We start from the raw sequence: 18335 nt of genomic DNA on the forward strand, positions 1-18335 counted from the left end.
CCCCGATTTGGGCACAATGCAGCTTTCTGCAGCATTTTCTATTACGCTGTGGCCCTCCCCAGATGAATCAAAGTAATTGGGGTGGTTAATTTATTTACTCAGAGGCAGTTCACAGCACATTAAATAATAGAGATAATTGAACAAGAATTGTCAAGTGTCTTCTGATATCAGACACATTACAGGAGGGAGTGTGCATAAAACTCTATTTCTATGCCCCCATTGTTTATGGTAATTAAGTACACAGATTTATTCCTTGGTTGCCTTCCAAGCTTATGGCAAGCACCATTGTTGTCTTCTATTAATATGTAATCAGTAAATAGTTTAATTTTCTAATCTGCGGTTGGAGAATTCACTTTCTAACAACTCTTAATTACTGCTGGGCTCTAATGAGTCTCGCCATGCCGATGCAGCCAGCCAATCAGAGTCCAGGTTTGGGTCGGGGGGGAATTTGAATTCCTGCGGCGCCCCCCTCGACTAATGAACTTGTTATTCTTGCACCACTGGGAGCACTGTCCTTCACACATTAGGAGAATGTTCCCCTCCTGCAACAGACCAAATATTTATACAACTTTATTGATTATATGAGAAGAATATTAGTGCATTTCAACAGAACTTGTGTTTTTATTACATATACTGCACACACTAGAATATGCATGGCTGTCTTTAAAGCTATACGCATTCAACTTTTTGAACGGTCATCATTTATACACAGTGCTCTACGGCTTGCTTGGATTAAAAAGCTTGAGCTTTTGATGGCGTCTTTAATATGTTTTATTACTATGCTAATTTTTATCAGAATTAAGATACCATTCATCGTTATTGTGTTACTACCGATGCATGCAAGGCTTCTGACCTTGGCATTGTTAGTTTTCTAAAGGTATTGTTACACAGAAAAATATATCAAACACTCCTTATTGAAAATTCAGCTTGCGGTATGAACAAGCATTCAAATGCATCTTGTAGCCTTCGCTTAAAATCCCCTGGCCCCTGTTTGAATGTATCTCAACCACCCCCTACCTGGCCCCTGCACCTATTTACACACACCTCCCATTTCAAATGGCTATATAACCTGCAACAATGGACGCAATTATCCAAATAATGGCACTTAGCTGCACCGCAAAGCTGCCTCTCACCTACTGTGCATTTGATAAGAGATAAACAAGCAGACAGAGTAGAGAATGAGTTTTAGCTCTCCCAGATTAACATATGTTTAAAAATTGCACTCGAAGCCGATAAGATTGACACAGGGTTTTTATGGCACGCGCTCCTTTAATCTGCTTTTGTGTCTGCGAGTCGACGAGAGGAGAATGGCACAAGGAGGGATCCAGCAAGAGCTTAATGTACTTTACACATGCAGCCTATCCCCCTCAGTATCTGAGAAAGGGACAGAACGGACTGTCAATGCCGTCACATTGGAACGGGCTGCTGGCCGTGACTTGGTGTGTGATTGTGTGGAGGATTGCAGAGCCGTTTAAACGTCAACCTGTAGCTCTAAATCACAGTCCTCCAGACTGCGGCCTGCAGGCACATTTTGATTAATGTTATTGTTTTAGTTTTATATGCCATTATCAGAATATAAATGATTTTAAATTGCTACTATGACATATTTACAACTGCCCTTATAACAGTTGTAGAAATATGACTCATATATTTTGAAACTGGAATCTACACGATTGCTTTTAAATTTATTTTCTTTATTTTTAAGCTGTTTGCCAGACTGGTAAGGTGTTCATATTTCCCTCAGATCCTCAGTGTAGTCCTAACAATAATGATAATGTGGTGCAGGCATCATTGTGTGTTACGGTTATATTTCCTTAGCAAGTGAGCCGCCCTCTCACTCTTTTTCCCATGCCTGTCGTCCTAATCCACATTGTGGCAGCGACATCTTATAGTTTGACTAAAGATTTAAGCTGGGCTACGTGAGTGGCATAGGGACTCACACGCACATTCTCACATATGCGCATGCACATCAAGCCCTGCCTTGCCTTGTTGCAGCAACACAAACAGCCTGTGCAGCTTTAAGTATATTATCAGAGGCAGTTCTTTCACAAACGTATTGCTGAAGAAGCTTAACATTAATTATTGTAACTTTGGGCAGATTACATCCGTGCCCGCCTTGTAAGCGCAGGCAGACTCATCTTGACCTCCTATACGAGAGCTTAAAGACACAAGAATGGCATTTTACCAACTTTAATGGGATAACCAGTCTAATCTTTCAGCACTGACAGAAGAAAAAGTGTTTAGACTATAATACCCTCCCCAGTTCATAGACTGAAAGATGGAGGGAGAGAGGTTTTGGTGTTTGCTTTAATCAGCGTTCACTTTGTTTTTCAGGTGCTACAACTTGTTTCTTCTGGGTTTGTTTTGGTGAATAAAGAAAAGTTATTCTGTGCCCTTTTGAAAAGGAATCAAGTAACATTAAGCTTCAACCATGCCTCTCCTTCTGAATATCCCAATAAAGGTAGACTTGAAAATAAACACGGGCTACGCTGAAGGCTTGTCCACTGCTTGAATTGTGATTTAAATTGTTAAGCAGAGAGATTGCGTCTGTTGTTTATCCATAATCACAGACCCGATTTGTAAGCTAAGCTCATGGCAACTGATATAGAAACAGCCAAAAGAAGATGTTTCTTTTTTTGAAGCCTTTGGTCATTTTCTTGTTGTTGTTGTCAGGGTTACGAAAAGAGTACTCACTTTCAATCAAATGGGTTTGTATTAGACCACAGTGGAATGTGTTTGTGGTCATCTTGAATTCACTTCAGGAGCAAATGCACCTCTCTTCCCTATGGGGGAAGAAAATAAATCTAGGGATCATTCCTTTAAAACCCATTGCCTTTTCTTGCCTTTGAGGGAACAAAACAAAGGATTTGAGCTTTTTGTTTTGTGTGAAAATATGTGTGTGACTCTAAGGTTCAACTGGGTCAGAACACAGATTAACCCCCCCCCACACACACACACACACACACACACACCCGCACACACACACACACACACACACACACACACACACACACACACACACCCCCATTCCCGCTCATGCCCTTAATCTCCTTGGCCATTTGAATGTTTGAGCAGCAAAACAATTTAATTAGTCAACTTGCAAGGACTCTGCACAAGCGACCAATGCTGAGCTCCTGCCTCCCCTAGCTTTCTGTTTCCCCCCACCCGCACCTCCCAGTCCAGTCCAGTGACACCACCCTCACTCCCAGATGTGAACGGCTTCTCTCCTCTTTTTTTCTCTCCCCCTTCTTTTCTTCAGCTCGGTGTCAGCCTTTCATACATTCTTTAACAGTGGGGATGAAAGGGGGATTTTTAGGAAGATTAGGGAATGGGATCCTCTAGGCATTGTCTGAGAATCTTCAGATAAAACGAGCTGGGTGGATGGAGTCAACGGGAGAAAGGGAGGGAGGGAGTTTTTTCGGATGGGGGGATAGGGGGTGTAGCTGCTCGCCACATCCCAGAGATGTGCAAGTTAAATTTGTTTAACTACTTATTTGTCTTCATTTTTGTCCCTTATCTTTCTTTTCACTTTATTCATTATTTATTCACTTTCTTCCTCCCTGATGATTTTCTCACTGCTTTTATGTTTTGTTACTCTTTAGCACGCTTCATCTAAATCAGTTAAAGTAATACAGACCGGGCCAGGCGCTCCCCCTTCCCTCAGCCTGCCAGCGATAGGGCCGATTAACATTTTCAGCATTGGGGTGAGTAAGTTGGGAGGGTTGTTGGAATGAATTGGGAGGTGGACAATGGCCGCTTATGATAATCTGCTCTTTATTGGAGCATCCCGCCAATGCTTTCATCAGCCGCCTCTCTGCCTGAGACCCCATGCAGCAGCCGGTCCAACAAACCATGCTGCAAGCTGCCAAACACATCGTCTCAGACACACGCATACTAACACCGGATACACACACATACAAAAGTTATACATTAACAAACACATATTTTCATTCACACACACACACACACACACACACACACACACACACACACAAATAGGGCATATACTGCATAGTCAGCTAAACACTCTTAAGCAGCACAGTAAAACACATAATTAAATTGCCAGAAAAATAAAACACTTTTTTTCATTGTTCTTTGATTATCTTATTTTTGTGCTGAAAGCTGAAAAGCATCTTTCATATCAGTTTTAAGGGTTAATTTGTTTGAATTGTCATGAAGCTGTCATGTTTTGCTCCACCTCTACGTTTGGGAATTAAAACTTTATCTTGCATCTATCTCTTAGGAAACTGGCAGTTAAAATAATGATGATAAACTGTTTGTGTAGCTCTGATACACTAGGGATATCTATTATTTAGTAGTTTCTTTTTTAGGTAATTGATTGTTATTTAGTTAGCAAACTGCGAACGAACAACATAATTGAATTTCAACCTTGCAGTCAATTAATCAAGGCATTCTTATGGTAACGGATGTGGTGGCACTCGACAATGCAGGTTAATGACAGAGGTTTGGCCAGTAATTACACCATTCACTTGCTAACACAGCTGCTCGCCATGCTACTGCTGTCATCACCCCCACCCCCTCCCCCCCATACACACTCCTCCCCATTTCCCATTGTAATGAGCACTCCAGGCTACAAATACCAACAGCTGTCTTTCCCAATACATTTCCATTTAAATATCTATTTAAACACAGCAATTTTGCATTTGTGTATTGAATCAAAGCTTGAGTCAGGGCCACTGGCAGTAACAGCCTGATGTTTGCTGTCAGTTTTAATGAAATGCTATTCCAGATTGAAAGGATTTATTTGACACGTTAGGGACAGTGTAAATAATAGAGTATATTAAACAAACCAAAGACTCAGTTCTTCTTTATACCTTGAAAGATTTGAGGTTTTTCCCCAAAATATATTTTATGGATGTTGTAAAGGGGAGGACTGAGGCTCTTGCCCCTAAGCAAAGCTCCGAGAGAGGAAGGAGAAACAGATGGGGAGTAAAGATGAATAAGGAAAGGATGCAGTGATTGTGTAACAGAGAGAGACAAGGGGGGGAAACTAGTGAATCGCAGCACTGAGATATAAGAAGGATGACTAATGTTGTTAGCAGAGCCATACTGGTCCACACATTAATTCATCAAGCAAATTCATCATTTACCTCCCCTCTGCCTCTTGTCAAAAGGCGTGTAATATGACACCCCTCAAATTTGTTCTAACATCTACCCCGGGGGGTGGGGTGGGGGGGTTGAGCTCTCCCCTCCTCCTTTCACACGCACACATGCAAGCGCGCACGCACACACTCTCCCTCCTTCTTCTTTGCTAATGGAGCAGGCGGAGCCACTTATGCTAAAAAGATTGCAGCTGTCTGTCAGCAGGTGGGGGGGGGGGGGGGGGGGGGGGGTCCTCCACTGGGGGTTATTACTGCTCTCTCTCACATACTCACTCACACTTTTTTAATTTCTCTACCCTCTTTTTTTCTCACTCCTTTACAAATAAAATGTGTGTGGGGTCGTGTTTAAAGCTCAATGAGGGAGTGAAGCTTGTATACTAGTAAAACTGTTTCTGTACCAATACCAAAACAGTACTTGAGATTATATTTAATAAAGTAAGCCATTGTTCTTGTCCGAAGTCTACACCATTTTGATTTCAATCGTGAATTATCTTATTCCAAAATTAGTTGAACAAGTTTTTTACCAAAAAAGTATTTGATACCTAGACCTACTTTATTGATGTGTATTCCCTTAAAGCATGTGAAATCTGACTCCTGGCCTGCACCAGAAACCCTACGGATTTGTGCTGATGTTTGTGTTAAGCTATCTCAATTAACACTATCAACAGGTACTAAGGTTTACACTAGCACTAAATCAACTCGTGTTTCTCCGCCCCTCTAAAATCCCCAAATTGTTCACACCTCAGTGTGTGTGTAAACACATACTCAGGGAGCTAAACCACCTGGCTTAACCTTAGCTTAGCCCCACCGAGCCACAGCTTATCCACACATTTGAACAGTGATTCCATAACACTGCTTTTAGCTTGATAGCTGTATGTGGCAGAGAAGGTCTCAGTGTTTAACATTGTTTTATACAAATGAATGGAACAATCTGGGCATAAAGAAAGGCTGAATATTTTATTTGTAAGACAGACTTTTCCCTCTCTTTGTCGCTGTCTGTAGCAGGTAAGAACTGGTATGATATATAATGATAAATTGCAATATTCATCTAACACATCAATGTGTGGCATTTTCTTTAATGTGGTGTTTAATTACAGTATGGCCAATGCATTTGTTTTGACTGATGATCTGGTTTAAAGGTCATTGGTTGTAGGTTTTCCCAGTTTAATTTAATGGTATTCAGGCTCTTTATTGATACCACTAATGAGATCAAATTAAGATCAGTAAGAGATTCACAATGTCAACTGGTTGACCTGGTTTTCCTGGTCCATATTTATGACATGATGCGTTCACTACTGTGGTGCTAAGACAGAACGAATACACCATAACATTTATTTTTTTTCATTGTATTTGGTTGATTTAATCAGGGCAGTGAAAATGATGGTTTTTGCTTTATCATTAAAGCAAAAACGTTTAAACTTTTCTCAGTTTAGTGTTTTGCAGCAGTCAAAACTAACAAGGTTGCAAAGTTCAAACCTTTAAGATATTTAACGTTCTGAGCAAAATCCAGCTAGATGGCATTGTAGACCCCCTCTTCATTTGTCTCCTGCTAGCTATACTGATTATGTAAAAAAAAAAAAAAGTGGCTCCCCCCAGCCCGGCCACACTCAAGCAGAGCAGTCAGAGGAGAAAACGAACCCAGGGCCTAACAAATACATGAAGGTTTGGTTTAACTAAATCCCACAGATAATGGCTACTGTGTCAAAGACTAAAGATAGCGGGAGGGGTGGCGGTGGTGGGTGCATGGAGGGGGGGGATTACTCCAGCGTTTTGCATCGGTTGCTTTGAGCTGGGTGGCCCTGCTTGTCAAAAAAAAGAAGGGAGCGACGGAGGGAAAAAGAGAGGGAGAGAAAAGCATTTAACGCGGCACATTGAGAAGAAGAGGGCTCTTAATGCCATCAAAGCAAGGGGAGAAATCAGCCATTAATTTATTCTGGCCCTCACACACACACATACAAGCAGCAGGCAGGCACACAAGTACACACAAGTGAAAACACACACACACCATGTACACTTCTTCTGTTGTTTCCTCCAATTGTTGATAATGTCAGTAACATCTGATCCACGTGAGTCTTGGAAGCCCACCAGGACCAAGGTTGACAAAATGTTACCACTGATCCCCTTCCGTGTGTGTGTGTGTGTGTGTGTGTGTGTGTGTGTGTGTGTGTGTGTGTGTGTGTGTGTGTGTGTGTGTGTGTGTGTGTGTGTGTGTGTGTGTGTGTGTGGATTGAATTATAGCCCTGACTTGAGGAGAACATTTTCACCCTTAGATTCAGGAGGAGGGGCAGATGACTGGGCTATTCATTGGCTGATAAGAACTGATGGGGAGGTTAATAAGCTACACACCCAGGTCATCACAAGCTTTTTACTGGGCTACCGAGGAGAGTGGAGGAGGACGTCGATGATTGTGTGTGTGCGTGTGTGTCTCAGGTTATAAGCAGGTGGATTTGGAGGGAGTGTATCTCTTCAATATCTGTACTTTGACATACCTTTTAAAGGTCCCTCAAAGTTCTTTCTATCACACTAAATTAGCTAAATTTGGACTTTTATGCAAGTGAGTGAATTTGTGCGTTGTGCAGTAATAGGTGGTCGCACAGCATATAAAGTCGTCATGTAAGATACTGCACGCTAACAAAGGGGTAAGGGGTAGTAGGAGTGTGTTCTCACCGAAGAAGAACTTATTTATGAATCAAGAAGAATAGAAGTTAGAGCTTCAGCTTTATTGTCGATACAGGATTTTACAATGAAATACATTACACTGCGCTACACACACATTAAATATATGGTACATGGTGTATATGGAAACAGGTATTCAAATGTTTAAATAAGAATAAAATGATAAAACAAAAGTAGCATTTAAGGAAGAAATATAATACATTGCATTCATATTTATTGAGATGATTCTTCAGCACTTTTTAAAACCAAGCCCAGTGCTGTTATTCAAAAACACAGTGCATTCCATTTGTACTCAGAAGTCGGATTTTACCGAGGTCAAAGACAGAAACATGCCCCATGACCTTAAATTTCCGAGTTCACCTACATCGAAATCCAACATGGCTGCCCCGTGCAGTTGTGAAAGCTGTGGTAACATACTTTCATTTATTAGCACTTCTGTTTTATTTTTGTGTCTCACCAAATCAGACATACACACAGTCCTGTTGGACTTCTATATGTGGACATGTTTCCATAGTGTTTGCATGCATAAAAAAACAGCGTAATTCGTTGTTATCAACTTGTATTGCTAACAATGGCTAACCTGGCTAGAGTTAATCCCAAAATGGAAAACTCCAACTTGTAAATGGAACACATTCAACTGGGGGGTGACGTCGTTCCCAGCTCGGGCTTCCGAGTTCCGAGCTAAATGGAACGCACCGCTCAGGCTACTTTTTCCCCCACAATTCCCCTGTGTAACCTGAGGCTAGAGGCAAGCACCCCCACTGAGCAGAAGACAAAACCCTCTAACAGACAAACTGACTAATCTCTCTCTCTCTTTCTCTCTCTCTCTCTCTCTCTCTCTCTCTCTCTCTCTCTCTCTCAAATGCACCCTCTTTTTTTTAGCAATGATACTTTGGGATACCAAGCTTAATACATTTCCTTTCAACGCACCATTATAAATTCTTCAAGTCTCTTTCCTTAACTTTCACTTCTTCCTTACTTCCTGGTAGCACATAGGCAACATATTGTAGTGTACTCCACAGATTCTTTAGTTATAAACAAGCAGCAGAGAAATGTGAGTGAATTTATCAGCACGTTCAGTATATTAATGTAATCATACTGTATATCTGAGCTCAAACAAACTGCAGAAGATGTTTTCCCATTGGGCATCACCAGTGGTGTTGAGGTGTTTAATTTAAGAATCTCTCCTACTTTGTGTTGTATCACTGAAGCCTTGTAGACCCCAAATGTCCAAGCAACGGTTTACATTCTGAAGAACAGAAAAGGAACCAAGCAGGACCACAGCATGGGGTCTCTCCTCTCCCCCTCTATACCTACTCTTGTCCCAGGGCTAATAAGAAGGCGCTGGCCGCCTTTCCTGCTCTGATCACCCACTCACCTTAATAATAAAAAAGAGCCCCCTGTGGAAAGGAGCTAGCATCAGCGGGTGAAGATCATACTGTTTATAGGATGATGCCTTTTGCCTTTTGTCATGAGATTATGAACGGGGGTAGCCTATCCTCTCTGCTCCTCCACACACAGATACAGGCCTCCTGGAGGGCCCCGTTGAGTTGGAGTGGAGACAGGCGCAACCAAGGCTTTGTTCCTCTGCTTGTATGGTAAAAAGGCTCACTAATGAAATACCTTTTAGGGGGTATCGGCAGGTGAGCTCCCCAATCAGGCATTTCAGCAAAAACACACACAGGCGTACAAACACTCACATATTCTCTGTCTCCTCTTCTTTGCCCCCTCTCGCTATATTAATTACCTGAAGTGCTCTGGCCTTGCAAAAAGCTCTTGATTCTGCCGCTCTCCTTCTCTTCATCCAACACGACAGCCTAAGCTGGCCTAAAGTGGGGGGGGTGCAACAGAAAAGGGAAGGATGATAATAGTAGTAATGAACATGGGTGACAGTAATGAGAAAGGTAATTGAGAAATTGTACGGCAGGCCCCCTGATTTTCCTTTTACCAGCCCCAAGCTAAGTGGGGACAGGTTGAAAATCATGTTATTTAGGGCTCAGTTAAATGGTTCTTGTAGAGCGTTGGAGAGAGCGGGGATTTCTGAAACTAAAGCGAGCTGACAAGCATAGAGCAGTGATACAGCGGCCTAATGGGTTAAGGAGTGTTTAAAGTCACTGTTTTTTTTTTCTTCTTTTAATTTCTTATTGACGTTGAATGTCATGGTCAAAACAGCCTGTGCTGTACTGGTCGGATTCTTGTTAAACACTGTTTTTTTTCCCCTTTCCACTCTGCTCAATTTGATTGTTTCAGTGTGTATGGATATGAGAAAATGTACCCTGTAGGACTGTATATGCATCAAAGACTTGCTGTTTGTTCATTGAACATGTCTATGTGTGCCTTTATATATTCGGCTTCCATCTTAAGTTCACAATAAGTTCCTGTTAAATGTGTTTTTATGTTTGTGTGTGCGTTTGTGTTGTCAACCATTCTTGTGTGTGTGTCTTTCTGTTTCCTCCTGGCCTTCTCACCCAGACTGTGATAGAGACAGGGCGGTCTGGGCTTTAACAGACAGATGCTGCCTCCACCAGCCCATAGTCTGCCACTCTCTGATAATGTTTATTGATTTGTAGCAAAAACACAATTTGATGGAGTGGGGAGAGGGAGGGAGGGTAGGAGATGTGGGGGTCGAGTTGAGAAGGGGGATGGATTGTATTTGTGTGATTGTCGCAGCTTGGCTGGTTTTGCTAGACAAACATAAAAATACTCCAGAAATTGCAGTGGTTTTGGTCTAATCTGACCTCATTTCAGTCAATACTCAATTAAAGAATCAAATCCTTACTCATGAACACACATTTGATTTTAATAATTCAAAAGATAGGGTAGAGAAAGGTTAAAAAGAAGAGCTACAGTAAATAGAAAGAAAGCTGCATAAATTACTTCTCTTACGCTAGCACACTCTCCACCCCTCTGTACAAGCATGTGTGTGTGTGTGTGTGTGTGTGTGTGTGTGTGTGTGTGTGTGTGTGTGGTGGCGCCGCCGCCCGCGCAATCATTCATCTCCAGAGTTAGTCTATTATGTGAACTCTGTTTGTCCAAGTTGGAGGGAGAGAGAGGTGTCTGGAGGTTGGCCTACGGTTAGCTCTGAGGTCAAACTTGTTTGCCCAAGGTGTGTATGTGTGTGTGTACATGGGAAGTTAGCAGAGGTGAGCAAGGAGGCGTGTGTGTTTAAGAGAGAGGAGGATGAGAGGAGGAGACATATTAGGAGGACAAACCTATCGTCTGTGTTTAACATAGTCTCTGAACACAAATGTTCAAACAGTGACATGATAGGCACTGCATATGTACACTCTCCTGCTCATTAAAAAAGGCTTTGGCAATCCTACCATCCATAGTTCATCTCCCTTTGAAACAGTGCTCATGATTAGGGCTGCACGAGAAAAGCTAAAATTGTAATGGTACTTACTTTTGAGATTTTACCAAGCACCAGTCATGATAATGTGTCGCTCTTTTGACCATCCTGTTCCTTGGGAAAGCCTATATGCTACCTATATACAATAGCAAATATCTTTTGAGATTGCGGTTTTATTAAAAATAATAGCGAAACATATTATGAGATAAGTGTTCATTCCCATTTTATTTTATTTAATAAATGTATTTGTAGAAGAGAGTGATACTGTATTTACCAGCCATTGCAGTAATTAAACACATTACCCAATCCATGTTACTCAATCTTTTTTATGTGTATCTTTGTTTCATTGATATTGAGAGTAAACACTCTCTCATGATGCATTTATACTGGTTAACTGGTTTCCAACGTGACCGCATCATAGTTATTGGTCATTGTGGCGGGTGAGCCTTTTTTATCCCAGGACAAATTACTTCTTTTTGATTAACTACTAACACATCAGCAGGTGTAAATTTCTAACCCTTATTGGTTTCAGTGTTGTTGTTTTTTTAACTTGACATTTTATATGTACTTACATTTTTTAACATTTGACACAGGCTGACTTTATGTGATTTTTGATTATGGAAACTAAAATCATTATACAAGATCTTACATAATTAATTCAGAAGCTCTGCATGTAAAGCAGGTTCTTTTCCATTGTCATTATACTGAGTGAAAGATATGCCTCCAATATTAAATACACTTTATAATTAGAAACAAATAATTATGCAGCCCACTTATCGTTATGGAAAAGACCCTCTGCCATGCCTGCTTCTCTCCCCTACCTCCACTTCTTTTGTAAGCTGTAAAGCAAGCAGTGGTTGACAAATGACACTGGTGGAAAAGGCAGTCATTGTGCCTCAGTGTGAGAGAAGGGTTTTCTTTTTTCTCTTTCTTATTTTACTTTTCCCCCCTTTTCTATCTGGGGAAGGCAAAGAGGTGAGTGTGAATCGGTTAATGTGTTCCATTCACCAGACATTATACACAGGTTCAATAAAGCAGGAATCTGCTCTATATGCTGCGACCATTGTGCCATTGAGGGCAGCTAAAAAGGCCTCGAACAAGCCTCCCCGGAAAAAATAGCCCTCAGCACCACTCCAGCAGAGAGCCGAATAGAGGAGGAAAGAGCAGGAGGAATCACATGTGAAATGTAGATGACATTGGGGTATTTGAGGTGGGAGGGGGTTGATTCCTACAGTTATAACAAGAGTTTGCAGAATGCAGAATTGGAAATTGCCGCCGCAACTCAGTGCACTTAGTGTGTGTCGCTCTGAATAAGAGCTTTTGAGAAATGTGATTCTGCTTTAAACTGTAACATCAGAAGAAGGGTGAAGAAAAGAGTGAAGGGAGTACACTGTCAAAACTGATTATTAACTTTACGTAAAATTTGTTTTGACAGATTTTTCCTCAACTGGAAATGTCCTCTCCTAAATCTCCTAAATTACTGCAGGCTTTAGATTATGCTGTGTGGCTTAAGCTGAATTTCTTGCTTGCAAGAGAGACTTTCAGCTTCCCTGTGTATCCTTCATAACAAGACACTCCTCTACTCACATTAATTAAATCAAGTCTTCAGAAGGCTACATACGCACAATTACTCCCCTCCGGGGCTCGCCACAGACCTCTCTGATTAGGCCGGCCCCTGTCATGCATATTCACATCACTGCAGTGACAGCCTTTTAACGAGCTCTTTCCTAATCACACGAAACAATGTTCATCCTGTTCTTTTTCTTCCTTTTTCACTTTTCCTTTCATGCGTCTTTGGCTTTCTTCTTTCCTGATCCCCACTGATATCAGGCGGGCTTGATGGTCAGATGGAGAGAACGATGGGAGAGACACAAGTGCGGCTCGTCCCTAAAATAAACAGCAATTCAGAAAGTGACTTGGACACAGAAGAGATGTTCAGCTATATGTCCTCCCTTTCCCCCCTCCTCTCTTTCTTTCTCCTCCTCCCTGCCTTTTTACATATCGAATAGACAAATTGGATTAGCAGCTATTGGATTAAACGGCAAAATGGTGGGATAAGAAATTAGATGAACGCGCTGTGATCACAGCTTTTAATGTTTTTCTCTTTCTGTCTCATTCATTTTTCCTGTTACCCAAGCTCTGCATTTCAAAGCAACGGGAAGTTTCTCTAGTGAAGACAAGTGAAGGATTTCCTGCTTGTACCTCACAGAATATAATGTAATGATTACGTAATGTTAAAACAAGTAGCTGTAGTTTGTAAGTGGCCTGATGGCCTAATGGTCAAAAGGTTATCCCGTAACTAGAAGGTCAAAGTATTGACCCATGCGTTGCCCCCAGAATTGACTAATTCACTCAAGCAATTAGTCAATGTATCTATTAGTTGAATGACAGAAAATTAATTGAACTATTTTTTATAATGAGTTAATTATTTAAGTGATTTATTAACAGAAATGCCAATCATTTGCTATTTCCAGCATCTCGAATGTTTTCTTCTTTTCGCTGTTTAAAAAAAATTATAAATTGAATGCATGTGGGTTATGTACTGTTGCTCAGACAAAACAAGCAATTTAAAGATGTCACCTTGACCTCTAGGAACCTGTAAGAGGCATTTTTCACCACTTTCTGACATTTCATACATGAAAAGTTCAATTAAACAAATAATTGACAACAAATTGATTATGTAAACCATCATTAATTGCCGTTTTAGTGCAACATTGCACCTATTTATGGCTGCTTTAGTCACCAAGCAACAATGAAGTGTGTGCACGTTCAGGACAGATGAACCAAGAGACTGTCAAACCCTTTAAAGCAGGAGTCTTCCATGTTTTTTAGGCCAGGGACCCCTTAGCTGAGACTGAGTAGGGACCCCCTACTGTATGTATTGTATACAATTGAGTTGCGTATTAAACTTGGCCTAATGGATCAAAATAAATGGGCAATCAAAGGACATCATTTCCTAACATTAAACAAACATGTGGAAGGCACAGTGAATCTTTAAGATTAACTGTATGGCTGTCATAGTGGCTACCATACCTCAGTAATACTTTTTTTTCCACAAATACAAAAGGCCAAATTATCGTTGCTATTAATGTTGGATTCTTATTAATGTACAGTATATTTTCAGACATTTAAATTTTTGGAAAAAGAATATATTTTTTAAATAATTTGTCGGCTCCTTTTTCACTAACTCTGAGAACCCCCAAGGAGTCACCTTGCCTACCCGCTCGACAGATTTCCCAATACATTATACAAAAAAAAACTAGCTACTTGTACTACTTGTATGCTTGGCAGCTTTGGGTGTCTTAGCAAATGAAAAGAGTCCTTTTAAAAGAGTATTTACTCACTAAAACTACCCCTTGACTTCATTTAGTGAGACCTAGCATAGTAGCATTACAGACTTAATTAAAAACCGGCACAGGCCACCAGCAGGAGCAGCAACAGCAATTTGACCACCTCAGGGTGGGTTTCATTATTCCTATCTACACTGAATGGAACAGTGGCCAAGATAGCTATCTTAATCTTATTTGGCTATAGAGGCTCATGCTGTCTTTTCACCCTGTCTCTCCTTCTCTCTGTTTCCTTCTTTTTTCTAACTCTCTCTGTGTCTAATAAGGATGCATACAAAGTACAGACATTGACCCTTGGTAACCAGCCTTTCTTCATTCCTTAAGGATAACAGTCCCCCTCTACACACGACAGTTCGTATCATTGTATCCCAGTTGTGTTTGTGAGACAGAGAGGGTGAAACAAGAGAAGAGGGAGACAGACAATCAGATAGAGAGGTTGTTGGGATGTGTGTATCAGTTGTATCTTGGCTGTGTGTGTGTGTATAGGTGTCTGAGTTGATTGTATCTTCTGTGTTTCTCACCATCACAGCCACAGTGATAGCTGAGGTAACACCAAACATGATATTAATGATGATAGTTTCCTGTAGGTAGGGAAACCCTGTGTATCTCCATCAGACATATTTCACTAATCCTTTGATGTCCTGATCAAACATTGTACCAATGCCAAATTTATTGCTGCAGTCTCAGTAGGTTTTGGCTTGTTTTTTGCTCTGCCCTGCTCTGTGTTGAGCACTGAGAAATGGTGTGTAAGGCAAGCAGCAAGACCTAGAATGCAACCTGCCAAACCGCCAGATGCTTTGATCCAAGATGGCCCCCTGAGAGCCAGCATGGATCCACAGCTTCCCAGAGCCAAGGCTAGATTCACAGACACAGTGTCAGTGGTGTTTGCCAGGGATATTTACACCATTTGTCTTCATACAACACAACGTTCACCAGTTTTTTCTCTGTTCTTGTCACTCTTAACATATGCCATTTGGTGTACACACTCAGTACAGTGACGAGAGGATACATTTTTAGAAAAGGAGTTGTGCCAGAGGCAATCAAACCCCCCAACCCTGCATTAGAGCCTTAATGTATTTAAGTACAGCTTGAATTCAATAATTTTCTGTTTATACATAAAACTGAAACAACCATTGCTTTTAAATGCTTTTTTTAATGTACCTTTAATTTCCCTGGTCACTTTAAGTAACATGCAGTTAAGCTATGGCACTGATTACAATGTGTTAACATTAGTGCTAAAATGATTGATTGATTTATTAGAACAGAAAGCAATTGTGATAATCGACTTATTGTTTAAACAATTTTTTTTTTTTTTAAATGACAACTGTTTTCTGGTTCCAGCTTCACATTGGTTAGGATTTTCTGCTTGTAATTTGAACATATTTGGGTTTTGGACAAAACAAACAATTGGAAATTTTGCCCTTGTGCTCTCTAAAATTAAGATGGCTATGTATGACATTTTACAAACTAAGTAACAGAAAAAAGAAGTGATTCATAAAAATTAATGAAAATAATAGTTTGGTGCATTGTTGGTAAAGATAGCAGTCACTGTTGATATTAAATACAGCAGGGAAGAACTTGGGTAGGTATTAAATAGATAAGTGTTTTTTGAATGCCACTCCCCTAAATGTATTGTGAAGTTCTCCACTATCTTTCTTTCTTTTATCATTTCCAGATGAGCCTTATATTGATTTATTTATTTGAATGGATTTGAATGACTTTTATCCCCAAACATAAACATTAGACGTAAGTAAATGTGACTCGGTTTGGGAAAAAACTGCAGACACACTGTCTCTTTAAGTCAGGTAGTATCTGGAGGTCAGAGTTCAACTCTAGAGAGGTTGAGTGAAGGGAGGAGGATGCTGAGCAGCTGTCGCCACTCGTCCTCCCTGCATCCCTCCATTCCCTCCTTTCTTTCTTGGCTTTGAAATCGCTCACCTGCTTGCCCTTATTCCCTTCTTCCCTCCCTCCAGTTGCGTCCACATTCACCATTTTCCCCTCTGTTCATCCCTTCCTCGTCTCTCCTTTTCTCCTTCCTTCTTCCCTTTTTTCCCTCCTATCCTACCTCCCATACCTTTCCTCTGACCTCCCTGCCTTTTTCTCCTTCCTCTCCTCATTTTCTTTCTCTCCCTCTCTGCGCCTCCCCTCCCTCCTTTCATAAAATGTGGCTGGTTGTTGGCTGGTAGCTGCTCCCTGGCTAGCGGTGGGGGATATAGCTTTATAATCCCCCCTCGTCTTCCAGCCTGCCTTGCCACAATGTCACAGGAGCTTAATATTTGCCATTATTATTTGCTTGTTTTATTTGACTTCGAGGCAGCACAATGACCTGTCAGCGCCGGCTTTATCCCCCCTCCGAGTGTCGTCCATTTCAAAGTTGACTACAGTAATCCACAAGTCCCCGATTCTGCTAAATCCTGAAGCTTTCTTTCATTCGCTCATTCTTTTTTTTTTCTCTCTCTCTCTCTCCCCCCTCCCTCCCCGGTCCAACCTCCTAAATGAAATTACATACATCTGTTGGCTCAGAGTATCACAAATGTCCACACACGCGCCGGTGTCCGTGCACACATCCACACGCCTGCCTTTTGTCGTCAATGACGCATCGTCCCAATACTCCCTCTCCTCTGCAATGAGCAGTGGTGTGTGTGTTTGACTGGTTTTCTCCTGTCCTGAGCAGGATTATGCAGAGATTATGATCAGTGTTTAGATCCCCATAAAGCACCTAACTTATTGTTTTTAAATGTATAGTCTTCCAATAAAAGCATAAGTAGAATGAGCTTAAAACAGTGCAGCACTGATGTTTGAATCCATCAGAAAAAAGGAGTGCAAAAAACATTTGAAAAACAAGTTGAAGAAACAATCGCCGGAATGCTTTCTATATAGAAAAGAATGAAAAAATCTAAACTTGGCATACTTGTTTTTCTTCCATTATACAGCGCACCGGTGCCTTTTTTATTATTCATTGAGCCCCCAATTAATAAATAAGTGGTATGAAATGTCTTCTTTTAATGTTAATTCTGTTATGATGCCTGTCGTAGCTTCCCAGCTATTAAACCCTCCTCTTGAGAAAGGAAGAGGAAAAAAACAGCGAGAGATAATAACATAAGCCTTAAGACGATCTTTCATCTGGCGTCCTGTGTTTTCATCCATTCCTTCTCTTCACAGATGTACTGAGTGTCAGATTAATGCTGCTGTTGCTGTTTAAATGGCCTCCAGTGCCACAAAGCGTATATCCCAATTCTAGACATAAACAGTGCTCACTGAACTGACCACAGCAGAGTTTATTTACAAAATGACAGAGAAAAAAAATGCAAAATACAAATGAATAGCAAAACAAAAATCATTTGAATTAAATTGTATTTTATAATTATCTGCATGTCGTGTTTAACACACATACTGAACCCAAAGCACTGACACAGGTCTACATCTAAAAACTGGTATTTATTCTGCTGCCCATCTGGTAATTTACTCCAATTTTATATTAATCTGGAAAAGTAAAAAAGTAAAATGTAAAAAATAAGTTTTAGATTTTATAAGTGTTTGTGGGACAACATGTTAATACATTTAAAATCCCAATCCTGTCACATTAGCTACATACATTAGATGCAAATTCAAATATGTACTTAAATGTTTTGTCTTAATGATAGCAAACCAGCATTTAAATGCTTGTCAACATATCACATTTCAAAAGACAAGCCTGTTTAAAACTTTAGTGCGTAACCTTTTTGATATAAATGAACGTCCGTTACGTTAAAGCCATTGCCAAATGAGTTGATACAAAGCTAATTAAAGGTCCCATGACATGGTGCTTTTTGGATGCTTTTATATAGACCTTAGTGGTCC

The 18335-nt window shown here is 40.7% G+C and overlaps 1 protein-coding gene across 8 annotated transcripts in view; it reads left to right on the forward strand.

Annotated features, from left to right (window-relative positions):
- The window catches only part of ehbp1 (EH domain binding protein 1), a 147587-nt gene that overhangs the window by 116567 nt on the left and 12685 nt on the right, over window positions 1-18335 (forward strand). Inside the window, exons 23-24 of one of the 8 annotated variants that reach the window (XM_032540862.1) lie at window positions 7093-7100; window positions 10948-10983. The exons of the other annotated variants lie outside the window; for them this stretch is intronic. Coding sequence (XP_032396753.1) covers window positions 7093-7100; window positions 10948-10968 — 29 coding nt within the window. The 3' untranslated portion in view covers window positions 10969-10983. Of the gene's footprint in view, window positions 1-7092; window positions 7101-10947; window positions 10984-18335 lie in introns of those variants that run through there. 8 annotated transcript variants of the gene reach the window in all.

Source organism: Etheostoma spectabile, chromosome 17, assembly GCF_008692095.1.
Source record: "Etheostoma spectabile isolate EspeVRDwgs_2016 chromosome 17, UIUC_Espe_1.0, whole genome shotgun sequence".
Taxonomy (NCBI): Eukaryota; Metazoa; Chordata; class Actinopteri; order Perciformes; family Percidae; genus Etheostoma; species Etheostoma spectabile.